This window comes from Phyllostomus discolor, chromosome 2, assembly GCF_004126475.2.
Source record: "Phyllostomus discolor isolate MPI-MPIP mPhyDis1 chromosome 2, mPhyDis1.pri.v3, whole genome shotgun sequence".
Taxonomy (NCBI): Eukaryota; Metazoa; Chordata; class Mammalia; order Chiroptera; family Phyllostomidae; genus Phyllostomus; species Phyllostomus discolor.
The window spans coordinates 869,566-894,898 of NC_040904.2; the positions used below are offsets into that span (position 1 = coordinate 869,566).

At 62.0% G+C, this 25,333-nt stretch overlaps 5 protein-coding genes across 5 annotated transcripts; all 5 read right to left on the bottom strand.

Moving 5' to 3' along the window:
* Positions 1 to 2,759: 2,759 nt before the first annotated feature.
* On the bottom strand, positions 2,760 to 7,289 carry LOC114490030 (keratin-associated protein 21-1-like). Its single transcript, XM_028503919.2, has 2 exons — positions 7,258 to 7,289; positions 2,760 to 2,971 (listed from the first exon to the last, which is right to left on the bottom strand). Exons 1-2 carry the CDS (start codon positions 7,287 to 7,289, stop codon positions 2,779 to 2,781), a joined length of 225 nt encoding a protein of 74 aa, XP_028359720.1. The 3' UTR covers positions 2,760 to 2,778.
* Positions 7,290 to 8,215: 926 nt separating this feature from the next.
* Positions 8,216 to 8,622, bottom strand: LOC114490010 (keratin-associated protein 6-2-like). The gene has a single exon (XM_036018582.1). It carries the CDS (start codon positions 8,591 to 8,593, stop codon positions 8,216 to 8,218), a length of 378 nt encoding a protein of 125 aa, XP_035874475.1. The 5' UTR covers positions 8,594 to 8,622.
* A 5,150-nt stretch (positions 8,623 to 13,772) lies between these two features.
* On the bottom strand, positions 13,773 to 14,099 carry LOC114490011 (keratin-associated protein 21-1-like). Its single transcript, XM_028503899.1, has one exon. The coding sequence runs from the start codon at positions 14,097 to 14,099 to the stop codon at positions 13,773 to 13,775; it is 327 nt and encodes a 108-aa protein (XP_028359700.1).
* A 5,164-nt stretch (positions 14,100 to 19,263) lies between these two features.
* Positions 19,264 to 19,538, bottom strand: LOC114490012 (keratin-associated protein 21-1). The gene has a single exon (XM_028503900.2). It carries the CDS (start codon positions 19,507 to 19,509, stop codon positions 19,264 to 19,266), a length of 246 nt encoding a protein of 81 aa, XP_028359701.1. The 5' UTR covers positions 19,510 to 19,538.
* Positions 19,539 to 23,952: 4,414 nt separating this feature from the next.
* LOC114490013 (keratin-associated protein 6-2-like) lies at positions 23,953 to 24,418 on the bottom strand. The gene has a single exon (XM_036018615.1). It carries the CDS (start codon positions 24,340 to 24,342, stop codon positions 23,953 to 23,955), a length of 390 nt encoding a protein of 129 aa, XP_035874508.1. The 5' UTR covers positions 24,343 to 24,418.
* Between the last annotated feature and the right edge of the window lie 915 nt (positions 24,419 to 25,333).

Consider the following 25,333-nt stretch of genomic DNA (forward strand, 5'->3'; position numbering starts at 1 on the left):
CAAAAACAGAGAAGCTCAATGTTCTAAGGAAATTTACGATTTTGCGTTGGGCACCTTCACAGCCATCCCAGGCCGCGTGGGTCAGACACCCCTGCGTACGTACAGGACCAGGGAGCATCGAAGTACAAGCGAAGGGTGTGGGTCGAGGGACCGGACCCCTGTCCTGGGTGCCCTGCTTTACTCAGACTTTTCCTCGGACAGGTCGAGGGGTCGAGGTCCGCCCTCCTGACCCACCGCAGCCCAGGGGCACCGCCGGCTCGGCCCGCTCCCCCTCCACCACCCCCCCCCCGCCGCCCCCTGGAGAAGCCCTCCTCTCGGGGGCCCTCTCTGTCTGTGGATTCTGCGCACTGGACCTTGTTCTCCCCGGTGAGAACGCCGAGTGGAATAAACCCGGTTCCCGTCTTGTGAAAAACGGGCGAGACCGGGTGTGGAGAGAACACGGCAGAGTGCCTGGAGACAGACTCACACACGTGAGGAAATAAAAGTGCAGTAAATACGCGCCAGCGACTGCTGGTGGAGGAGGAGCCGCCCACAGGTGCTGTCGGAGAGACCGGCCGGCGGTGGGTTGGCGGGGGGGGGGGGGGCGGTGAAGCCGGGGCACCGACAGGAACACGGGCTCCGTGCAGACTGAGACCTGAATGCACATGCAAGCGTCACAGTTGACTAAAGAACGTGCAGGGTGGCTGGGACGTAAAAGTAGCATACAGATTCTTAAAACGACAAAATCACAAATCTCAGGCTTACAATTCTTTGTCTATTAAGCACACAGACGACTAAGAGGAAGATGGCAGCGGCAACGCCTACAGATGGCATAGCAGTGACACCAAGAATATACAATAAATTCCTAAAATCGATGAGGAGAAGACAGAAGCCCCAGTGGAAAAGTGGAGTGAGGACATGCGAGAGAAAACAGAGTTTAGGACACGGTTGACCAAATAATTATTTAAACTTACTAGGGATCGAAGAAACGGACATTGAAGCAGGACGGCATCACTCTTCACCCACCAAACACGTGGACACGAGAAGGTCAGGGGACGCCAAGCCCGGCCCGCGTGTGAGGACGGCAGACCCGCGGTCCCAGCGCATGGGTCGGTGCGGACATCCGGAGAGGACAGGGGCTGTGTTCAGCCACGCTGAGCATGCACGCGCCGTTGGCTCTAGGGGTTCAGAGCCCCGGTTGATTCTGACAAAAGCCCACACGAGAACTCGTGCCCACGGCGGCCACGGGGTGGTGGAGGGGGCTGGGTCCGGTCGAGGGAGAGTCGCGTGGACGGGAGCGCACCGCGGTCTGGATGCGGGCCCCGCGGAGCGCCAGGCGGCAGCGGGGACAACAGGCTGAAGGGGCACAGAGCGGGGTGGATGGGCCCTTCCCCGCCCACACAAGCCCTTCCGAGGGAAGCAATCTTCTGAAGAGATGTGTAGTAATACCCTCTGCATACAGTGCAAACACACAGCCCACGACCACCTCTCGGCACGCCTGCGGGACGGAGCAGGATGGGCGAGCAGGCAACAACCCAGGTCCCACGACGGCCATGAGTGACGGGCAGGAGAACCCAGAAGAAACGCTGGCCAAAGTGAAAGTTAAAAGGTGTAACAAGAAGAAAAAAAACACGGAAGAGAACCCCAGGGTGGGGGGTAGCCCTTGGGACACAGACAGGAACAGGGAGCCCAAGCCAACCCTGAGCCCGGGGACAAAGTTCACGGGGCCCCTGCCCGGCACCTCGTGCTGCGAGGACGTCGTCCCGAGGCCCAAGCGGCTGCCTCCCCCTCCTTCCCCCTCTCCCCCGGCCCCCCAGGCCGATGGGGCTTGGGCACATGAGCCGGCTGACCCACCGCCCTCAGCCGGCACCAGGGAGGCAGGCGGGTGTCCTCCATGCCGCATGGTCCGGCCCCTGTAAGGAGACCCAAGGTTCTTGAAGGGGCTGGCGCTGCTCTTTCTCCGTTTTCCTGCCGGAAGCAACAGCCTGAGGTTGGCCGCGTGCAGCGTCCGCCTTGCCGCTGGGTGAGTGCAAGTCTCGCAGCGCGAGTGGGGACAGGAGGACGGGCCCTGGTCCTCGCTGGTTCCCGCGGGCGGCTGTCACCCCCTCACTGTGCTGGCTCTGCGAGTTCTTGTCCCCGTTCCCAAGGACGACACGGCTGACGGTGCCCCCCTTCATTACGAGACGCAACCCAGTCGCTCTGTCCCGGCCCAGCGCGCCGGTCCTTCCCGTGGACCTCCCTGTCCCCGCCCTTCACCCACACAGGACACACGGTGCTGGGCGTGACCCTTGTGTGCACACTTAGCTCCAGTGTCGTAAGGGAACATACATGCACAGGTTCATGAGTGGAAAAGAGCCGGTACTTGAGCTCCACCAACAGAAGCACACAGACTTATCCTAAGGAGGCCACAGACCCCGAAGTCACCGGTGGCCCCGACATAAAGGAACCCAGACTTGTTAGGAGAGAAAGCCTTTTATTAAGAAACTGCTATTTTTGCTCCATTTTTGTACGCCCCGAGTGCTCAGCCCCCTGCTGGCACAGAGGCCATGGGACAGAGGCAGAAGAAAACATGAGAATTTATACTCAAAAAATGATCTGAATAAGATCCTCCGTCTCCAGCGATGTGGCAGAACTACACGGTCTCCGGTGCCAGGGAGCTTCTTTGAAGTGCAGTCAGGTTTCCGACAGACATACTAATTCTTTACTTTGGTGTGAAATCCATAGACAGAGGGTTTCGCTTGGACTTGGACTTGAACCTGTAGTGATGATTACTGGCAAAAGGACTCTGTAGAAAAATCACTAGTAGCCACAGCAGCCAGAGCCGTAGCCGCAGCCATAGCGGGAGCCGTATCCACAGCCGTAGCCGCAGCCATATCCACAGCCATAGCGGGAGCCGTAGCCACAGCCGTATTTACAGCCACAGCCATAGCCAGAGCCGTAGCCACAGCCAGATCCACAGCCGTATCCACAGCCAGATCCGTAGCCGCAGCCAGAGCCGTAGCCGCAGCCGTATCCACAGCCATAGCGGGAGCCGTAGCCACAGCCGTATTTACAGCCACAGCCATAGCCAGAGCCGTAGCCACAGCCGCCGTAGTAGTTGCCACACATGGTTTCAGAAGGTGAGGGTGCAGGTGAGGTGCAGGAGGGTGCTTCTGAGGTCTGAGTGCCTCCTGCTCTCCCAGGACCTTTATATACACCTCCCGGGTGGGTGTGTCAGGCCGCGTGTGATCCCCGTGCCCTCGTTTTACAACCCTTAGCCTCCAGTGAGCTCATGCTGTGCACAGCGATCGGCCAGGATGCCACGCGTCACCGGCCGCCACCCGGAACACGCACTCCAGCCGTGAGGCACGAGGAAGACAGGTTTCCGAGCGCCCGGGCTCACGCGGCCCTAATTGTGTCCCGTAATTGCACTAAATGGCCGTGACCTAACACACCACCAAACCCACCGGACCCATAAATGTGTGTTTGCCACTGTGCTCTTCCAGCATCTTAGAAACTTCCTGTTAAACACACACCCCTGCTCACTGCTAGTAATACCCTCGTCATCGTCACCACCGTCATCATCATCGTCATCCATCCCGTCCTGGGCTTTTCTCCTCCTTCCCTGATATTTGGGGGCTTTTCTTCATAATCATTCTTAAAGTGCTTTTCACGGTTTCAGGGCAGGGAATCGAGTCTTCCCACCCGGTGTGCACCCTCCCTGAAATATCCCCCCTCTCTCTGAAGGGGAGTTTGTGCTCCCACTTTCCTGTCAGGTTATGACAGTCCCCCCTCAGGAGCAAAACTCTTTGTTCCCCCCGGTGGATCGGTCATGTAAAATGCACTATCGATTGTTTGAAGAGGACAAGCCTTCCCCGGAGCTGCAGCCCGGAGCGGAGGGACGACCTGGCTTTGGCGAGGTCTGAGCCGCAGCCCGGTTCTTGCACGTGTGTCCGTGTGCGGGCTTCCTCGGCCCGGTCTCCGGTCTCCGGTCTCTGCCACGTTGTCCCCACACCCTCCCCCCCCACACACACACGGCCAGTCCCCCTCCCGCACCAGGCTCTGCTGGGACTTTCTCCTCACCCGCCTCCTCCAACCCTCAGTGCTCTCAGAAAGATACTGATGTCGCGCGACTTTGGCCCAAAACCTCGCAATCACGACACCAGCGACAGGTGGCCTGCCCGCGGTCTCTGTTCCCCGCCCCTACTTCCCACCCGCGATCACACCCCCCACCGTCTCCTCGTGAGCGGTCTCCCGCCCAGGGCGGTCGGGCGTGGGTGACCCTCCTGAACTCCCCCCTCTAGCCCGGGGCTCTCTCACCCTCCACCGTGCTCCCCCCGCCACACGCAGGCGAAAATCCCAAGACGCCTGCACCGGCCCAGTCCCGTCAGGGGACGGAATCCCGCAGCAGGGGACACAGGAGGAGTTTCACATAAAAATGATTGAACTCTGGCAAGAGGATAACTGTGCGGCGTGAGGAAAACCCGCCCCAGCCCCCCGGAGCGCGGGCAGTGAGCGAGCCGTCAGCCCCGGCTGCACGGTCGGGCGTGCAGAGGGCCTGGGGGGCCCGTCCCCAGCGAGGAGGCGGATCAGCCCCGGCCGCGTGGATCGCTCGGTCGTAGGGTCCTCCTGTGCTCTGAGGGGTCCCTGGTTCGATTCCCGGTCAGGGCACACCCACACCTCGATGGCGGGTCCAGTCGATGTTTCTCTCTCTCTACTCTACCCAAGCATCAGTGCTCCCGCACAAACAGCTCTTCGAACACCCGTGTTGTCTGGTACTGATGCGTTTATTACACTACAAAGGTAAGTACAGTGCTTAATGCTGCCGTGGTTTCACGTGAGTGTGTTAATTAACATGTTTCATGATGACCTTCAGGAAGCGACCCAGCTCCCTTGGGAAACGAACTGCTGTGCCGGTGACTGTCCCGCTGCCCTTTGCCTGAAGCGTGTTTAACGACAGGATTGTTATGAAAACACAGAACCAAGTGACACGTCACCGGGCTGGGCTTCCTGGCTCGTTCTGCGGCCCGGTGGTCACGGACACGTGGGGACCACAAGCGCCTACCTCTCGGGCAGGCTGTGCATCCGCTGGGGAGGGAGCGCCCGCCTCCGGGGACCGCCACAGGCCGCCACGGGAAGAAGGAAGCCGTCTGCTCGGAGGGTGAGCTCGCTGGGGTCGGGGGTCTCAGAGGAGAGGCGTCTGGTCCCTGGCTTCCCAAGGGCGCGTCCCAAAGGTGCCCGAGAACCGCGCTGACAGGAAGACACTGCTCCCCGCCGCACCCCCGACCCCTCCGATGTCAACTCCGTGGGAGACAGAGGTCAGCCCCACTCCCCACCGGCCAGCCAGGACTCTCCGCCTTCCCAGGGCCTGAGCCGCGAAGAGACAGCTCCACGCTTGGGGTCCGTATGTGGGCCTGGCGGTCATCGGGGGGCCGCAGAACCGGGGCTCTGAGCTCGTCTCCGGCAGCAGAGGCTCAAAGGTCGGGGGGGGGGGCTCCGAACCCACATCACGTCCCCAAACCCCCTCGGTCTGACATACGATCCACAGCGTGTCCCCGAAGACAGGCCTTTCCTCCAACACGTTCAGCGGGGGCCTCCCCACGTCTGGTTTTAAGTGGCTGCACTCTGTCGTGGGGTACCCCTGCGAGCAGCCTCTGTGCCCGCTCTGTCCGAGCCCCCCAGGGAGGGCTCCCCGACGACCTGGGGTCCTGGCCCGCAGGCACGTCCTCCTCTGAGCGCCGCCTGCCCCCACCCCCACCCTTCTGCCCTGCCGCCCCGTGGAGTCTCCAGGCAGCTGAGCCTCGTGAGAACCAGGGCCCCGCTCTGCTGGCGGCGCTGCGGTCTTTCCGGGGAGCACAGGTGCGGCCCCCCCCGCCTCACTCCCCGCGCCCCGTCTCTTCCACGGGACAGGAGGGTCAGAACACTCGCGTCACCGCTGGCCGCCGCCCAGACCTATGGAAACTTGCTCCTCTCCCCGCTCTCCTGCTGCTCCTGAGACCACGGCCCGGTTTTCAGTGACCCTCACTCCACGACGCCCTGCAGCCTCGGTGCACATTTTAGGACCAACTTTTTAAACTGAGAGTGAGCACTAAAGGTCCGACGGCTCGGTCTCCTTCGAGTGCTGATTTCTCCGTGACACCCGAGCACGCAGGACCGTCACCCCTGCTCAGTCGCCCCCGCAGCTGGACGACCCCTCCTCTGGCGCCCGCGTCCGCATGTGGCTGTCACGCGAGTGAAACTGCCACCGACTGGAAAGATGAACTCGCCGTGACTTCGGGTCCGGCCCCTAGGACCTGGATCCTGGAATTCCCAGAACGCCAGCATCCGTCCGTCTGCTGGGAGACGGTCGTGCAGGTGTGTGTGGGGTGAAGGGACGGCACCCTTGACATGAAACGCCCCCGAGGCCACGCTCCCGAGAGCCCACCACACCTTCTCCCCGTGCTCCCTCCGTCTCTGAGCGGCACCCGCAAACATCTGAGCCCAGGCCACGCGACAGACCCCCGACTCGTCCGATACCCTCGGAACCAGACACATTTCTCCCTCCCGCCATTCAGTCCGAGTGTGGAAAGGGTTGGGGTGTGTGTCCGCAGTGGATACGAGACATGATAAAGAAGCAAAGCAAAACAAAAAGAGAAAGAAGTTGCAGACACGGAAAGAAATGGCTGGATAAACCAATGAATGTCTTCAATGTGCTGGTGGGGGGAGGGGACGCAGGAGCAGGGGGAGGGATGAACCGGCCGGGGGTGCGGCAACCACAGGGTCCCCCAGCTCCACAGAGAGGACCCAAATGCCAACATTGCGGTGGTGCCAGCCCCAAAACACAGACACGTGCGGGAACAGAGGACATTTGTTTATTGAAAAGATGCAACTTTCCCAGCTACGGAGTAAGTATCTCGTGCCCACGGACAGCACACAACCGGAGAGGGGACCGGCCGGCAGGTCACGTTTTGAACACGATCGGAACCAGATCCGCCGTCCTCGGGTCACACACCAGAAGCAGTCACAGTCCCCAAAGACAAACAGGTTCCCCGAGGTCCACACAGGTGGCATCCGATCCGTACGTGATTGTCCGGGCGATGACACGGGGCGTCCTTTGCAGGAAAAGTGTTAATTTTTAAATATTTTGCTGGAGGCACAGGACGCTGGAAGGTGATGTTCTACCAGCAAAAGGAGCAGCATCTTCGGTAGCAAAAGGGTGGGAAGGTACAGCAGCCACAGCCGGAGCCAGATCTGTAGCCGCAGCCATAGCCACAGCCACAGCCACAGCCCAGGCCTCCGTAGCCGCAGCCACAGCCGCAGCCGCAGGAGTTCCCGGAATAGCTGCAGCACATGTCGGCAGGGGGTGTGGCTACAGAAGGTGCTTCTGCAGTCGACTGTCCCCTGTGGCCCTGGAGCTGCATACGCGGCCCGGAGGGCCAGGGACACTGTCCGTCTGGTGACTCAGGCCACAGGTGCTTGTCCACTACGTGCCGGGGTGCTCTGTCCCCTCTCACTGTCGGTGCTGCCACCCACCTCAGACTCCCCGGCTAGTCGCCAAGTCACTCGGACACCTCCCTCGGAGCCCCCAGCCCCCACCCCCCACCCACCCACGTGTCCACTGTTAGCCTGTCCTCCAGGCAGCCTTCCCCGGCCATCAGGCTCCTCGTGTGGGTGCAGGGGCGGGGGAGGGTGAGGGTGCGGTCAGAGAGGGCAGGAAGAGGCAGGGAGACCAGAGTCAAGGGGCACCGACACTTAAAGACAAGCCCTTAATTGAAATGGATTAAGAACGGAACCTTTGCCGAGAAGAAGCCATTTTTCCAGAGAAGCAACAGAAACCCCAGACTTCGCTGTGACAGTCAGTGTGTGGCCGTGGGAGGGGGGGATGGACACATGCCGTCGGAGTCAAGGGCGAGCGTCGGTCTGCTGCTGTCTGCGGACGGAGGTCCCAGACCCAGGGGACAGACATGTCAGCCAGCAGCATGTCTGACGCAAGAGATACACAAGCGTGTCAGCCAACGAAACGTGTTTATTTGGAAATCGTCCCACAGAAGGAGAAGGCAGTGGGTTTACACTTGAACTGTGACCACAGTGAGGTCGTCTGCCGGGAACGTCGGGACCCACTCAGGCCCCCCAGGAGCAGCGCGGACTTGCACGCAGACCCCCCGTGCTCTGAGCCTCTGCTCTGCGCTCTGTGCAGTCGGGTGTCGCTGAGAGGGACAGAGACAGAGGCGGCCTCGGAGTGATCCTTCCGGAGGAGGCGGTGCGTGGCAGCTACGGTCTAGCAGCAGGAAGAGTAACACTTCCTGTAGACAGACGGCCGGTATCCACAGCAGCCGTAGCCACTGCCGTAGCCACTGCCGTAGCCACAGCCATAGCCACAGCCGTAGCCACTGCCGTAACCACAGCCGTAGCGGGAGCCATAGCCACTGCCATAACCACAGCCGTAGCCACAGCCGTAGCCACTGCCGTAACCACAGCCGTAGCGGGAGCCATAGCCACAGCCGTAGCCACTGCTGTAGCCACAGCCGTAGCCACTGCCGTAACCACAGCCGTAGCGGGAGCCATAGCCACAGCCGTAACCACAGCCGTAGCCACAGCCGTAGCGGGAGCCATAGCCACAGCCGTAGCCGCAGCCGCCGTAGTAGTTGCCACACATGGTTTCAGAAGGTGAGGGTGCAGGTGAGGTGCAGGAGGGTGCTTCTGAGGTCTGAGTGCCTCCTGCTCTCCCAGGACCTTTATATACACCTCCCGGGTGGGTGTGTCAGGCCGCGTGTGATGCCCGTGCCCTCGTTTTACAACCCTTAGCCTCCAGTGAGCTCATGCTGTGCACAGCGATCGGCCAGGATGCCACGCGTCACCGGCTGCCACCTGGAACACGCACTCCAGCCGTGAGGCACGAGGAAGACAGGTTTCCGAGCGCCCGGGCTCACGCGGCCCTAATTGTGTCCCGTAATTGCACTAAATGGCCGTGACCTCACACAGCACCAAACCCACCGGCCCCATAAATGTGTGTTTGCCACTGTGCTCTTCCAGCATCTTAGAAACTTCCTGTTAAACACACACCCCTGCTCACTGCTAGTAATACCCTCGTCATCGTCACCACCGTCATCGTCATCATCATCCATCCCGTCCTGGGCTTTTCTCCTCCTTCCCTGATATTTGGGGGCTTTTCTTCATAATCATTCTTAAAGTGCTTTTCACATATTTCAGGGCAGGGAATCGAGTCTTCCCACCCGGTGTGCACCCTCCCTGAAATATCCCCCCTCTCTCTGAAGGGGAGTTTGTGCTCCCCACTTTCCTGTCAGGTTATGACAGTCCCCCCTCAGGAGCAAAACTCTTTGTTCCCCCCGGTGGATCGGTCATGTAAAATGCACTATCGATTGTTTGAAGAGGACAAGCCTTCCCCGGAGCTGCAGCCCGGAGCGGAGGGACGACCTGGCTTTGGCGAGGTCTGAGCCGCAGCCCAGTTCTTCCACGCGTGTCCGTGTGCGGGCTTCCTCGGCCCGGTCTCCGGTCTCCGGTCTCTGCCACATTGTCCCCACACCCTCCCCCCCCCACACGGCCAGTCCCCCTCCCGCACCAGGCTCTGCTGGGACTTTCTCCTCACCCGCCTCCTCCAACCCTCAGTGCTCTCAGAAAGATACTGATGTCGCGCGACTTTGGCCCGAAACCTCGCAATCCCGACACCAGTGACAGGTGGCCTGCCCGCGGTCTCTGTTCCCTGTCCCTACTTCCCACCCTCGATCACACCCCCCACCGTCTCCTCGTGAGCGGTCTCTGGCCCAGGGCGGTTGGGCGTGGGTGACCCTCCTGCACTCCCCCCTTTAGCCCGGGGCTCTCTCACCCTCCCCTGCGCTCCCCCCGCCACACGCGGGCGTAAACCCCAAGACGCCTGCCCCGGCCCAGTCCCGCCAGGGGACGGAATCCCGCAGCAGGGGACACAGGAGGAGTTTCACATAAAAATGATTGAACTCTGGCAAGAGGATAACTGTGCGGCGCGAGGAAGAGCCGCCCCAGCCCCCCGGAGCGCGGGCAGTGAGCGAGCCCTCAGCCCGCCTGCGCGGACGGGCGTGCAAAGGGCCTGGGGGGCCCGTCCCCAGCGAGGAGGCGGATCAGCCCGGCCGCGTGGATCGCTCGGTCGGAGGGTCCTCCTGTGCCCTGAGGGGTCCCCGGTTCGATTCCCGGGCAGGGCACACCCACACCTCGATGGCGGGTCCAGTCGATGTTTCTCTCTCTCTACTCTATCCAAGCATCAGTGCTCCCGCGCAAACAGCTCTTCGAATACCCGTGTTGTCTGGTACTGATACGTTTATTACACTACAAAGGTAAGTACAGTGCTTAATGCTGCCGTGGTTTCACCTGAGTGTGTTAATTAACACCTTTCATGATGACCTTCAGAAAGTGACCCAGCTCCCTTGGGAAACGAACTGCTGTGCCTGTGACTGTCCCGCTGCCCTTTGCCTGAAGCGTGTTTAACGACCGGATTGTTCTGAAAACACAGAACCAAGCGACACGTCACCGGGCTGGGCTTCCTGGCTCGTTCTGCGGCCCGGTGGTCACGGACAGGTGGGGACCACAAGCGCCTACCTCTCGGGCAGGCTGTGCATCCGCTGGGGAGGGAGCGCCCGCCTCCGGGGACCGCCACAGGCCGCCACGGGAAGAAGGAAGCCGTCTGCTCGGAGGGTGAGCTCGCTGGGGTCGGGGGTCTCAGAGGAGAGGCGTCTGGTCCCTGGCTTCCCAAGGGCGCGCCCCGAAGGTGCCCGAGAACCACGCTGACAGGAAGACGCGGCTCCCCGCCGCACCCCCGACCCCTCCGATGTCAACTCCGTGGGAGACAGAGGTCAGCCCCACTCCCCACCGGCCAGCCAGGACTCTCCGCCTTCCCAGGGCCTGAGCCGCGAAGAGACAGCTCCACGCTTGGGGTCCGTATGTGGGCCTGGCGGTCATCGGGGGGCCGCAGAACCGGGGCTCTGAGCTCGTCTCCGGCAGCAGAGGCTCAAAGGTCGGGGGGGGGGGCTCCGAACCCACATCACGTCCCCAAACCCCCTCGGTCTGACATACGATCCACAGCGTGTCCCCGAAGACAGGCCTTTCCTCCAACACGTTCAGCGGGGGCCTCCCCACGTCTGGTTTTAAGTGGCTGCACTCTGTCGTGGGGTACCCCTGCGAGCAGCCTCTGTGCCCGCTCTGTCCGAGCCCCCCAGGGAGGGCTCCCCGACGACCTGGGGTCCTGGCCCGCAGGCACGTCCTCCTCTGAGCGCCGCCTGCCCCCACCCCCACCCTTCTGCCCTGCCGCCCCGTGGAGTCTCCAGGCAGCTGAGCCTCGTGAGAACCAGGGCCCCGCTCTGCTGGCGGCGCTGCGGTCTTTCCGGGGAGCACAGGTGCGGCCCCCCCGCCTCACTCCCCACGCCCCGTCTCTTCCACGGGACAGGAGGGTCAGAACACTCGCGTCACCGCTGGCCGCCGCCCAGACCTATGGAAACTTGCTCCTCTCCCCGCTCTCCTGCTGCTCCTGAGACCACGGCCCGGTTTTCAGTGACCCTCACTCCACGACGCCCTGCAGCCTCGGTGCACATTTTAGGACCAACTTTTTAAACTGAGAGTGAGCACTAAAGGTCCGACGGCTCGGTCTCCTTCGAGTGCTGATTTCTCCGTGACACCCGAGCACGCAGGACCGTCACCCCTGCTCAGTCGCCCCCGCAGCTGGACGACCCCTCCTCTGGCGCCCGCGTCTGCATGTGGCTGTCACGCGAGTGAAACTGCCACCGACTGGAAAGATGAACTCGCCGTGACTTCGGGTCCGGCCCCTAGGACCTGGATCCTGGAATTCCCAGAACGCCAGCATCCGTCCGTCTGCTGGGAGACGGTCGTGCAGGTGTGTGTGGGGTGAAGGGACGGCACCCTTGACATGAAACGCCCCCGAGGCCACGCTCCCGAGAGCCCACCACACCTTCTCCCCGTGCTCCCTCCGTCTCTGAGCGGCACCCGCAAACATCTGAGCCCAGGCCACGCGACAGACCCCCGACTCGTCCGATACCCTCGGAACCAGACACATTTCTCCCTCCCGCCATTCAGTCCGAGTGTGGAAAGGGTTGGGGTGTGTGTCCGCAGTGGATACGAGACATGATAAAGAAGCAAAGCAAAACAAAAAGAGAAAGAAGTTGCAGACACGGAAAGAAATGGCTGGATAAACCAATGAATGTCTTCAATGTGCTGGTGGGGGGAGGGGACGCAGGAGCAGGGGGAGGGATGAACCGGCCGGGGGTGCGGCAACCACAGGGTCCCCCAGCTCCACAGAGAGGACCCAAATGCCAACATTGCGGTGGTGCCAGCCCCAAAACACAGACACGTGCGGGAACAGAGGACATTTGTTTATTGAAAAGATGCAACTTTCCCAGCTACGGAGTAAGTATCTCGTGCCCACGGACAGCACACAACCGGAGAGGGGACCGGCCGGCAGGTCACGTTTTGAACACGATCGGAACCAGATCCGCCGTCCTCGGGTCACACACCAGAAGCAGTCACAGTCCCCAAAGACAAACAGGTTCCCCGAGGTCCACACAGGTGGCATCCGATCCGTACGTGATTGTCCGGGCGATGACACGGGGCGTCCTTTGCAGGAAAAGTGTTAATTTTTAAATATTTTGCTGGAGGCACAGGACGCTGGAAGGTGATGTTCTACCAGCAAAAGGAGCAGCATCTCCGGTAGCAAAAGGGTGGGAAGGCACAGCAGCCACAGCCGGAGCCAGATCTGTAGCCGCAGCCATAGCCACAGCCACAGCCACAGCCCAGGCCTCCGTAGCCACAGCCACAGCCACAGCCCAGGCCTCCGTAGCCACAGCCACAGCCACAGCCCAGGCCTCCGTAGCCACAGCCGTAGCCACAGCCGCAGGAGTTCCCGGAATAGCTGCAGCACATGCCGGCAGGGGGTGTGGCTACAGAAGGTGCTTCTGCAGTCGACTGTCCCCTGTGGCCCTGGAGCTGCATACGCGGCCGGGAGGGCCAGGGACACTGTCCGTCTGGTGACTCAGGCCACAGGTGCTTGTCCACTACGTGCCGGGGCGCTCTGTCCCCTCTCATTGTTGGTGCTGCCACCCACCTCAGACTCCCCGGCCAGTCCCCAGGTCACTCTGACACCTCCCTCGGAGCCCCCACCCCCACTCACCCACGTGTCCACTGTTAGCGTGTCCTCGAGGCAGCCTTCCCCGGGCATTCGACTCCTCGTGTGGGTGCAGGGGCGCGGGAGGGTGAGGGTGCGGTCAGAGAGGGCAGGAAGAGGCGGGGAGACCGGGGTCATGGGGCACCGACACTTAAAGACAAGCCCTTAAGTGAAATGGATTAAGGACGGAACCTTCGCCAAGAAGAAGCCATTTTTCCAGAGAAGCAACAGAAACCCCAGACTTCGCTGTGACAGTCAGCGTGTGGCCGTGGGAGTGGGGGACGGACACACGCCGTCGGAGTCGAGGGCGAGCGTCGGTCTGCTGCTGTCTGCGGACCGAGGTCACAGACCCAGGGACGGACGTGTCAGCCAGCAGCGTGTCTGACACAAGAGATACACAAGCGTGTCAGCCAGTGAAACGTGTTTATTTGGAAATCGTCCCACAGAAGGAGAAGGCAGTGGGTTTACACTTGAACTGTGACCTCAGTGAGGTCGTCTGCCCGGGAACGTCGGGACCCACTCAGGCCCCCCAGGAGCAGCGCGGACTTCACGCAGACGGCCCGTGTTCTGAGCCTCTGCTCTGCGCTCTGTGCAGTCGGGTGTCGCTGAGAGGGACGGAGACAGAGGCGGCCTCGGAGTGATCCTTGTGGAGGAGGAGGTGCGTGGCAGCTACGGTCTAGCAGCAGGAGGAGTAACACTTCCTGTAGACAGACGGCCGGTATCCACAGCAGCCGTAGCCACTGCCGTAGCCACAGCCATAGCCACTGCCGTAACCACAGCCATAGCGGGAGCCATAGCCACAGCCGTAGCCACAGCCATAACCACAGCCGTAGCCACAGCCATAACCACAGCCGTAGCCAGAGCCATAACCACAGCCGTAGCCAGAGCCATAACCACAGCCATAGCCAGAGCCATAGCCACAGCCGTAGCGGGAGCCGTATCCACAGCCGTAACCACAGCCGTAGCCGCAGCCGTAGCCAGAGCCGTAGTAGTTGCCACACATGGTTTCAGAAGGTGAGGGTGCAGGTGAGGTGCAGGTGAGGTGCAGGAGGGTGCGTCTGAGGTCTGAGTGCCTACTGCTCTCCCAGGACCTTTATATACACCTCCCGGGTGGGTGTGTCAGGCCAAGTGTGATCCCCGTGCCCTCGTTTTACAACCCTTCGCCTCCAGTGAGCTCATGCTGCGCACAGCGATCGGCCAGGATGCCACGCGTCACCGGCCGCCACCCGGAACACGCACTCCAGCCGTGAGGCACGAGGAAGACGGGTTTCCGAGCGCCCGGGCTCACGCGGCCCTAATTGTGTCCCGTAATTGCACTAAATGGCCGTGACCTAACACAGCACCAAACCCACCGGACCCATAAATGTGTGTTTGCCACTGTGCTCTTCCAGCATCTTAGAAACTTCCTGTTAAACACACACCCCTGCTCCCTGCTCCCTTGTCATCGTCACCATCATCATCATCATCGTCATCGTCATGATCATCTATCCCGTCCTGGGCTTTTCTCCTCCTTCCCTGATATTTGGGGGCTTTTCTTCATAATCATTCTTAAAGTGCTTTTCACATATTTCAGGGCAGGGAATCGAGTCTTCCCACCCGGTGTGCACCCTCCCTGAAATATCCCCCCTCTCTCTGAAGGGGAGTTTGTGCTCCCCACTTTCCTGTCAGGTTATGACAGTCCCCCCTCAGGAGCAAAACTCTTTGTTCCCCCCGGTGGATCGGTCATGTAAAATGCACTATCGATTGTTTGAAGAGGACAAGCCTTCCCCGGAGCTGCAGCCCGGAGCGGAGGGACCGCCCGGCTTTGGTGAGGTCTGAGCCGCAGCCCAGTTCTTGCACGTGTGTCCGTGTGCGGGCTTCCTCGGCCCGGTCTCCGGTCTCCGGCCTCTGCCACGTTGTCCCCACACCCTCCCCCCTGCGCACACGGCCAGTCCCCCTCCCGCACCAGGCTCTGCTGGGACTTTCTCCTCACCTGCCTCCTCCAACCCTCAGTGCTCTCAGAAAGATACTGATGTCGCGCGACTTTGGCCCGAAACCTCGCAATCCCGACACCAGCGACAGGTGGCCTGCCTGTGGTCTCTGTTCCCCGTCCCTACTTCCCACCCGCGATCACACCCCCACCGTCTCCTCGTGAGCGGTCTCTGGCCCAGGGCGGGTCGGGCGTGGGTGACCCTCCTGCACTCCCCCCTCTAGCCCGGGGCTCTCTCACCCTCCCCTGCGCTCCCCCTGCCACACGTGGGCGAAAACCCGAAGAGGCCTGCACTGGCCCAGTCCCGTCAGGGGACGGAATCCCGCAGCAGGGGACACAGGAGGAGTTTCACATAAAAATGACTGAACTCTGGCAAGAGGATAACTGTGCGGCGAGAGGAAGAGCCGCCCCAGCCCCCCGGAGCGCGGGCAGTGAGCGAGCCGTCAGCCCCGGCTGCGCGGACGGGCGTGCAAAGGGCCTGGGGGGCCCGTCCCCAGCGAGGAGGCGGATCAGCCCCGGCCGCGTGGATCGCTCGGTCGTAGGGTCCTCCTGTGCTCTGAGGGGTCCCCGGTTCGATTCCCGGTCAGGACACACCCACACCTCGATGGCGGGTCCAGTCGATGTTTCTCTCTCTCTACTCTATCCAAGCATCAGTGCTCCCGCGCAAACAGCTCTTCGAATACCCGTGTTGTCTGGTACTGATGCGTTTATTACACTACAAAGGTAAGTACAGTGCTTAATGCTGCCGTGGTTTCACGTGAGTGTGTTAATTAACATCTTTCATGATGACCTTCAGGAAGCGACCCAGCTCCCTTGGGAAACGAACTGCTGTGCCTGTGACTGTCCCGCTGCCCTTTGCCTGAAGCGTGTTTAACGACCGGATTGTTCTGAAAACACAGAACCAAGCGACACGTCACCGGGCTGGGCTTCCTGGCTCGTTCTGGGGCCCGGTGGTCACGGACAGGTGGGGACCACAAGCGCCTACCTCTCGGGCAGGCTGTGGATCCGCTGGGGAGGGAGCGCCCGCCTCCCGGGACCGCCACAGGCCGCCACGGGAAGGAGGAAGCCGTCTGCTCGGAGGGTGAGCACACTGGGGTCGGGGGTCTCGGAGGAGGGGTGTCCGGCCCCTGGCTCCCCAAGGGCACACCCCGAAGGTGCCCGAGAACCACGCTGACAGGAAGACGCTGCTCCCCGCCGCACCCCCGACCCCTCCGATGTCGACTCCGTGGGAGACAGAGGTCAGCCCCACTCCCCACCCACCAGGCAGGACTCTCCGCCTTCCCGGCGCCTGAGCCCCGAAGAGACAGCGCCACGCTCGGTGTCCGTATGTGGGCCTGGCGGTCACTCGGGGGCCGCAGAACCGGGGCTCTGAGCTCGTCTCCCAGCAACGGAGGCTCAAAGGTCGGTGGGGGGGGCTCCAAACCCACATCTCGTCCCCAAACCCCCTCGGTCTGACATACGATCCACAGCGTGTCCCCGAAGACAGGCCTTTCCTCCAACACGTTCAGCGGGGGCCTCCCCACGTTGGTTTTAAGTGGCTGCACTCTGTCGTGGGGTCCCCCTGCGAGCAGCCTCTGTGCCCGCTCTGTCCGAGCCCCCCCAGGGAGGGCTCCCCGACGACCTGGGGTCCTGGCCCCACAGGCACGTCCTCATCTGCACGCTGCCTGCCCCCTCCATGCCCCCTCACTCCCGCCGCCTCGTGAGTCTCCAGGCAGCTGAGCCTCGTGAGAACCAGGGCCCCGCTCTGCTGGCGGCGCTGCGGTCTTGCCGGGGAGCACAGGTGCGGCCCCCCCACCTCACTCCTCGCGCCCCGTCTCTTCCACGGACCAGGAGGGTCAGAACACTCGCGTCACCGCTGGCCGCCGCCCAGACCTATGGAAACTTGCTCCTCTCCCCGCTGTCCTGCTGCTCCTGAGACCACGGCCCGGTTTTCAGTGACCCTCACTCCACGACGCCCTGCAGCCACGGTGCACATTTTAGGACCAACTTTTTAAACTGAGAGTGAGCACTAAAGGTCCGACGGCTCGGTCTCCTTCGAGTGCTGATTTCTCCGTGACACCCGAGCACGCAGGACCGTCACCCCTGCTCAGACGCCCCCGCAGCTGGACGACCCCTCCTCCGGCGCCCGAGTCCGCGTGTGGCTGCCACGCGAGTGAAACTGCCACCGACTGGAAAGATGAACTCGCTGTGACTTCGGGTCCGTCCCCTAGGACCTGGATCCTGGAATTCCCAGAACGCCAGCATCCGTCTGTCTGCTGGGAGACAGTCGTGCAGGTGTGTGTGGGGTGAAGGGACGGCACCCTTGACGCTCCCGAGAGCCCACCACACCTTCTCCCTGTGCTCCCTCCCTCTCTGAGCGGCACCCACAAACGTCTGAGCCCAGGCCACGCGACAGACCCCCGACTCGTCCGATACCCTCGGAACCAGACACATTTCTCCCTCCTGCCCGTCGGTCCGCGTGTGGAAAGGGTTGGGGTGTGTGTCCGCAGTGGATACGAGACGTGATAAAGAAGCAAAGCAAAAAAAAAAGAGGAAGAAGTTGCAGACACGGAAAGAAATGGCTGGATAAACCAATGAATGTCTTCAATGTGCTGGGGTTGGGGGGGACGCAGGAGCAGGGGGAGGGATGAACCGGCCTGGGGCACGGCAACCACAGGGTGGCCCCGCTCCGAGAAAGACCCCAAGTGCCGACATCGCGGTGGTGCCAGCCCCAAAACACAGACACGTGCGGGAACAGAGGACATTTGTTTATTGAAAAGATGCAAATTTCCCAGCTACGGAGTAAGTAGCTCGTGCCCACGGACAGCACACAACCGGAGAGGGGAACGGCCGGCAGGTCACGTTTTGAACACGATCGGAACCAGATCCGCCGTCCTCGGGTCACACACCAGAAGCAGTCACAGTCCCCAAAGACAAACAGGTCCCCGAGGTCCACACAGGTGGCATCCGATCCGTACGTGATTGTCCGGGCGATGACACGGGGCGTCCTTTGCAGGAAAAGTGTTAATTTTTAAATATTTTGCTGGAGGCACAGGACGCTGGAAGGTGATGTTCTACCAGCAAAAGGAGCAGCATCTTCGGCAGCAAAAGGGTGGGAAGGTACAGCAGCCACAGCCGGAGCCAGATCTGTAGCCGCAGCCGTAGCCGCAGCCCAGGCCTCCGTAGCCACAGCCACAGCCGCAGCCCAGGCCTCCGTAGCCACAGCCACAGCCGCAGCCCAGGCCTCCGTAGCCGCAGCCGTAGCCGCAGCCGCAGGAGTTCCCGGAATAGTTGCAACACGTGTCGGCAGGGGGTGTGGCTACAGAAGGTGCTTCTGCAGTCGACTGTCCCCTGTGGCCCTGGAGCTGCATACGCGGCCCGGAGGGCCAGGGACACTGTCCGTCTGGTGACTCAGGCCACAGATGCTTGTCCACTACGTGCCGGGGCGCTCTGTCCCCTCTCACTGTCGGTGCTGCCACCCACCTCAGACTCCCCGGCCAGTCCCCAGGTCACTCCGACACCTCCCTCAGAGCCCCCAGCCCCCACCCACCCACGTGTCCACAGTTAACGTGTCCTCGAGGCAGCCTTCCCCGGGCATCAGGCTCCTCGTGTGGGTGCAGGGGCGTGGGAGGGTGGGGGTGCGGTCAGAGAGGGCAGGAAGAGGCGGGGAGACCGGGGTCATGGGGCACCGACACTTAAAGACAAGCCCTTAAGTGAAATGGATTACGGACGGAACCTTCGCCAAGAAGAAGCCATTTTTCCAGAGAAGCAACAGAAACCCCAGACTTCGCTGTGACAGTCAGCGTGTGGCCGTGGGAGGGGGGGACGGACACACACCGACGGAGTCAAGGGCGAGCGTCGATCTGCTGCTGTCTGCGGACGGAGGTCACAGACCCAAAGACGGACGTGTCGGCCAGCAGCGTGTATGACACAAGAGATACACAAGCGTGTCAGCCAATGAAACGTGTTTATTTGGAAATCGTCGCACAGAAGGAGAAGGCAGTGGGTTTACACTTGAACTGTGACCACAGTGAGGTCGTCTGCCGGGAACGTCGGGACCCACTCAGGCCCCCCAGGAGCAGCGCGGACTTCACGCAGACGGCCCGTGTTCTGAGCCTCTGCTCCGCGCTCTGTGCAGTCGGGTGTCGCTGAGAGGGACGGAGACAGAGGCGGCCTCGGAGTGATCCTTCTGGAGGAGGAGGTGCGTGGCAGCTACGGTCTAGCAGCAGGAAGAGTAACACTTCCTGTAGACAGACGGCCGGTATCCACAGCAGCCGTAGCCACTGCCATAACCACAGCCGTAGCCACTGCCGTAACCACAGCCGTAGCCACAGCCGTAACCACTGCCGTAGCCACAGCCGTAGCCAGAGCCGTAACCACAGCCGTAGCCACAGCCATAGCCAGAGCCATAACCACAGCCATAGCCAGAGCCGTAGCCACAGCCGCCGTAGTAGTTGCCACACATGGTTTCAGAAGGTGAGGGTGCAGGTGAGGTGCAGGAGGGTGCTTCTGAGGTCTGAGTGCCTCCTGCTCTCCCAGGACCTTTATATACACCTCCCGGGTGGGTGTGTCAGGCCGCGTGTGATCCCCGTGCCCTCGTTTTACAACCGCTGGCCTCCAGTGAGCTCATGCTGCGCACAGCGATCGGCCAGGATGCCACGCGTCACCGGCCGCCACCCGGAACACGCACTCCAGCCGTGAGGCACGAGGAAGACGGGTTTCCGAGCGCCCGGGCTCACGCGGCCCTAATTGTGTCCCGTAATTGCACTAAATGGCCGTGACATGACACAGCACCAAACCCACCAGACCCATAAATGTGTGTTTGCCACTGTGCTCTTCCAGCACCTTAGAAACTTCCTGTTAAACACAAACTCCTGCTCACTGCTAGTAATACCCTCGTCATCGTCACCATCGTCATCATCATCGTCATCATCATCGTCATCATGATCATCCATCCCGTCCTGGGCTTTTATCCTCCTTCCCTGATATTTGGGGGCTTTTCTTCATAATCATTCTTAAAGTACATTTCACATATTTCAGGGCAGGGAATCGAGTCTTCCCACCCGGTGTGCACCCTCCCTGAAATATCCCCCCTCTCCCTGAAGGGGAGTTTGTGCTCCCCACTTTCCTGTCAGGTTATGACAGTCCCCCCTCAGGAGCAAAACTCTTTGTTCCCCCCGGTGGATCGGTCATGTAAAATGCACTATTGATTATTTGAAGAGGACAAGCCTTCCCCGGAGCTGCAGCCCGGAGCGGAGGGACGGCCCGGCTTTGGCGAGGTCTGTGCCGCAGCCCAGTTCTTGCACGTGTGTCCGTGTGCCGGCTTCCTCGGCCCGGTCTCCGGTCTCCGGTCTCTGCCACGTTGTCCCCACACCCTCCCCCGCCCACACGGCCAGTCCCCCTCCCGCACCAGGCTCTGCTGGGACTTTCTCCTCACCTGCCTCCTCCAACCCTCAGTGCTCTCAGAAAGATACTGATGTCGCGCGACTTTGGCCCGAAACCTCGCAATCACGACACCAGTGACAGGTGGCCTGCCCGTGGTCTCTGTTCCCTGTCCCTACTTCCCACCCGCGATCACACCCCCCACCGTCTCCTCGTGAGCGGTGTCCCGCCCAGGGCGGTCGGGCGTGGGTGACCCTCCTGCACTCCCCCCTCTAGCCCGGGGCTCTCTCACCCTCCACCGTGCTCCCCCCGCCACACGCAGGCGAAAACCCCAAGACGCCTGCACCGGCCCAGTCCCGTCAGGGGACGGAATCCCGCAGCAGGGAACACAGGAGGAGTTTCACATAAAAATGATTGAACTCTGGCAAGAGGATAACTGTGCGGCGCGAGGAAGAGCCGCCCCAGCCCCCTGGAGCGCGGGCAGTGAGCGAGCCCTCAGCCCCGGCTGCACGGACGGGCGTGCAAAGGGCCTGGGGGGCCCGTCCCCAGCGAGGAGGCGGATCAGCCCGGCCGCGTGGATCGCTCCATCGTAGGGTCCTCCTGTGCTCTGAGGGGTCCCCGGTTCGATTCCCGGGCAGGGCACACCCACACCTCGATGGCGGGTCCAGTCGATGTTTCTCTCTCTCTACTCTATCCAAGCATCTGTGCTCCCGCACAAACAGCTCTTCGAATACCCGTGTTGTCTGGTACTGATGCGTTTATTACACTACATAGGTAAGTACAGTGCTTAATGCTGCCGTGGTTTCACGTGAGTGTGTTAATTAACACCTTTCATGATGACCTTCAGGAAGCGACCCAGCTCCCTTGGGAAACGAACTGCTGTGCCTGTGACTGTGCCGCTGCCCTTTGCCTGAAGCGTGTTTAACGACCGGATTGTTATGAAAACACAGAACCAAGTGACACGTCACCGTGCTGGGCTTCCTGGCTCGTTCTGCGGCCCGGGAGTCACGGACAGGTGGGGACCACAAGCGCCTAACTCACGGACAGGCTGTGCATCCGCTGGGGAGGGAGCGCCCGCCTCCGGGGACCGCCACAGGCCGCCACGGGAAGGAGGAAGAAGGAAGCCGTCTGCTCGGAGGGTGAGCTCGCTGGGGTTGGGGGTCTCAGAGGAGAGGCGTCTGGTCCCTGGCTCCCCAAGGGCACGCCCCGAAGGTGCCCGAGAACCACGCTGACAGGAAGACGCTGCTCCCCTCCGCACCCCCGACCCCACCCATGTCGACTCCGTGGGAGACAGAGGTCAGCCCCACTCCCCACCAGCCAGGCAGGACTCTCCGCCTTCCTGGTGCCTGAGCCGCGAAGAGACAGTGCCACGCTCGGGGTCCGTATGTGGGCCTGGCGGTCACTCTGGGGGCCGCAGAACCAGGGCTCTGAGCTCGTCTCCCGGCGGCGGAGGCTCAGAGGTGGGGGGGCCTCCGAACCCACATCTCGTCCCCAAGCCCCCTCGGTCTGACATACGATCCACAGCGTGTCCCCAAAGACAGGCCTTTCCTCCAACAGGTTCAGCGGGGGCCTCTCCACGTCTGGTTTTAAGTGGCTGCACTCTGTCGTGGGGTCCCCCTCTGACCCCTGGGGGCTGAGCACTTGCCGAGGCCGGGAGCTTGCTGTTCCCTATGGGGACCCCGTTCACCGGGTCGAGGTCCCTGTGTGCTGCGGAGTCTCCCGTCATTCCTGGCATCGTTGTGGGTCCGGGATGAAACCTACTTCAGCGTGTTGCTGACCAGCCAGGTCCATCAGGAAGGGCTGATGGCACCTGTCACCCTTTCCCCGTCACCAGGGCGGTCTGCCTTTGGGGCCACCCCCAGGACCGGTCCCCTCCTCCCTGCCGATGGGCACAGGGGACACCCAGGCCCTCCAAGAGGACACCTCTCGCCGGAGGCCGAGGAGGACAGGAGGCAGCTGGTGTAGGCGGCCACAGCAGGAGCAGCTCAGGGCAGCGGCCTGTCACCACCCCACAGCCCCAGGGGACCCGGGGTCTCAGCCCAGCCTGGCCGGGGCCCCCACCCTGAACCTCCTGACATCACACCCACAGCGTCCGTGGGACGTGAGAGAACCGCTTCGGTGTGAACTTCGACCCGGGCCGCAGGGTCAGCAGGTCGGCCCCTGACACCGCAGCAGGCACATCTGTACCAAAAATATCTTTTTGTATCTGAAACTCAAATGTGTCCGTCGTGTGTTTTATCTGCCAACCCTAAACACAAACACAGGGCGATGTCCCATCCTCTTTGCCAAGGTCGGGAGAAGCCACGGGCCCCTCCCACCAGGAAGGGGCGGGGGTCGCAGCAGGGTGGCTTTCCCGGGCAGGAAGGGTCCTGTGTGCTCTCAGCATCCACGCCTGTGGGTTTGCTCCCGGAGCCCAGCTAGTGACGATGTTCCCCCCGGACGGAGGACAGCCGTTGGGGGAAGGTCCCGGCACGCGGACACTGCCCGGGACGGGGGCCCCTCGCCCCCCTGTCCGGAAGGCGTCTTCTCCTCTCCGACGACCAGCTCCCGTTCCCCCTCCACATTCGGGCCAGACGTCCGTGTCCTTTTCAGAAAGACCCCTGACCCTTCTCTCTGCCTGTTGGTCCGGGCCTGTGCCCTCACTCCTCCCCCGTGTGCCCCAGACGCCCGTGTGCCCCAGATGCCCGTGTGCCCCAGACGCCCGTGTGCGACTCTGTCAACATCCCCATGTTCGTAACGGGTGGGCTTTGGGCCCTGCCCGCACTTCCGAGAGCGGCGGCAATGACACCCTCCGCCCTCTGTCCGCATGGCGGACGGGACTATCCTCAGTCAGCGACTCCTCCTCCCGCTGGTCCCTCAGAGGTGCTTCCCTGTCTGCGAGAACAGCAATCGGTCTGCCCGTCCTCCTCTGCCCTTTCTCTGCTCGAGACGGCAGTTTCCTCCAAGATTCCCGGGATCCTGGGAACATGACATTTGCTTAACCTGGGTGGTTAAACCTTGACTCCACTTTTTGGAGCCTTTTCATGCCCCCCACCCCCCCGCACAAAGACCAGGTTCCTGAAACCAAACCCTCCCCCAGCGGCTGCCCCCCCCCCCCCGCCACCCAGGTGATGTGATCCAGGTCTGAGGTCTCCTGGGCCCTGCACCCCCACCGCCGCCACCGGGCAGCAGAGCTCATGTGCATTTCCAAATGATTTTCGGTGATCCCCGAAGTGTCAGCCAGCAGCGTGTCTGACACAAGAGATACGCAAGCGTGTCAGACAATGAAACGTGTTTATTTGGAAATCGTCGCACAGAAGGGGAAGGTCGTGGGTTTACACTTGAACTGTGACCTCAGTGAGGTCGTCTGCCCGGGAACGTCGGGACCCACTCAGGCCCCCCAGGAGCAGCGCGGACTTGCACACAGACGGCCCGTGTCCTGAGCCTCTGCTCTGCGCTCTGTGCAGTCGGGTGTCGCTGAGAGGGAGGAGACAGAGGTGGCCTCGGAGTGATCCTTCAGGAGGAGGAGGTGTGTGGCAGCTACGGTCTAGCAGCAGGAGGAGTAACACTTCCTGTAGACAGATGGCCGGTATCCACAGCAGCCGTAGCCACTGCCGTAGCCACAGCCGTAGCCACTGCCGTAACCACAGCCATAGCGGGAGCCATAGCCACGGCCGTAGCCACAGCCGTAGCCAGAGCCATAACCACAGCCGTAGCCACTGCCGTAACCACAGCCATATCTAGAGCCATAGCCACAGCCATAACCACAGCCATAGCCAGAGCCATAGCCAGAGCCGTAGCCAGAGCCGTAGCCACAGCCATAACCACAGCCATAGCCAGAGCCATAACCACAGCCATAGCCAGAGCCGTAGCCACAGCCGTAGCCACAGCCGTAGCCGCAGCCGCCACAAGAGTTTCTGTAGTAGTTGCAACACATGGTGCCTAGTAGTGCAGGTTCCGCAGTTCGGGACAGGGGCCGGTGCAGGTTTGAGGTCTGAATGTCCCCTGACCCCGGGGCCTTTATATGCTGGCAGAAATGGGCGGAGCACCCAGCCCAGACTCTGGGGCCTCATTACCCCGGCAATTTTCATTTTTAAAAGGCCTGTCACTCTCAGGACAATTTTGTTCAGGCTTCGGCCCCAGCTAGTCACGAGGGCTGTGACAGCACAGAGCCAAATGACCCACGCATTGAACGAGCACGTCTCTGGAATGCCATGGCACCCGATGGAGATGCTCACCGCAGGGTGCAGGGGCCAGTGGCCCTCCTGCCCCCGCAGGGACCCGGGCGTGGGCACCGGGCGGTGCTGCTCCAGCCGCTCACACCGCAGCATCGACGGGGGGGACGCAACGGCAGGGCGTGAGGCGAGGCGTCCTCGGGTCTCGCCCGCACTGCGGTGGGCGGGCCGCGGCCAAGGCGGCCGGGCCAGAGACGGGCCGGGCGAGGAAGATCTGAACCGGTGCGAAACGGGCGTCTGCTGCCACTCACCCCAAAGGCTGCCATGGCCTCGCCCGGGGCAGCAGGACCCACTCCGTCTAAGGTCTCTGGGCGCTGTCACGCACGCCGCCGCCTTCGGAACATCCGTGCACCTGCACCATCACACCGGTGCCGTCCAGCCCGCCGACCCTGCAGAGCAGCTCACGGAGGACACTCACAGTGAGGCCTGGTGCATGCCCTCTGCGCCCCCCTCGCTGCTCCCACGGCACCCCGGGCCGGCCGTCCTGCCCTGCCGAGGGCGTTCCGGCCTTCAGGGCCTGCGCCCCTCAGGCCCCGGCGAGCTACCGAGGGTCGGCGCTGCCATCTCTATGCTGTGAACCTGAAGAACCGGCCTCCCCGTCGGATGACAGCCCACGCACTTCTTCTGCCAGTAAACACCACCGTTACTTTATTGTAGAGGATGTAATACGGGAAGAGTTGTTATTATTATTAT

Bases quoted from the DNA above. Each gene is read 5' to 3' on its own strand.
- LOC114490013 (XM_036018615.1), bottom strand. From the start codon at position 24,342: ATGTGTTGCAACTACTACAGAAACTCTTGTGGCGGCTGCGGCTACGGC.
- LOC114490011 (XM_028503899.1), bottom strand. From the start codon at position 14,099: ATGTGTGGCAACTACTACGGCTCTGGCTACGGCTGCGGCTACGGCTGT.
- LOC114490030 (XM_028503919.2), bottom strand. From the start codon at position 7,289: ATGTGCTGCAGCTATTCCGGGAACTCCTGCGG. The intron at 2,972-7,257 runs CTGCGGCTGTGG...CGGCTACGGCTC, and splicing joins TATTCCGGGAACTCCTGCGG to TGGCTGCGGCTACGGATCTG.
- LOC114490010 (XM_036018582.1), bottom strand. From the start codon at position 8,593: ATGTGTGGCAACTACTACGGCGGCTGCGGCTACGGCTGTGGCTATGGC.
- LOC114490012 (XM_028503900.2), bottom strand. From the start codon at position 19,509: ATGTGTGGCAACTACTACGGCGGCTGTGGCTACGGCTCTGGCTATGGC.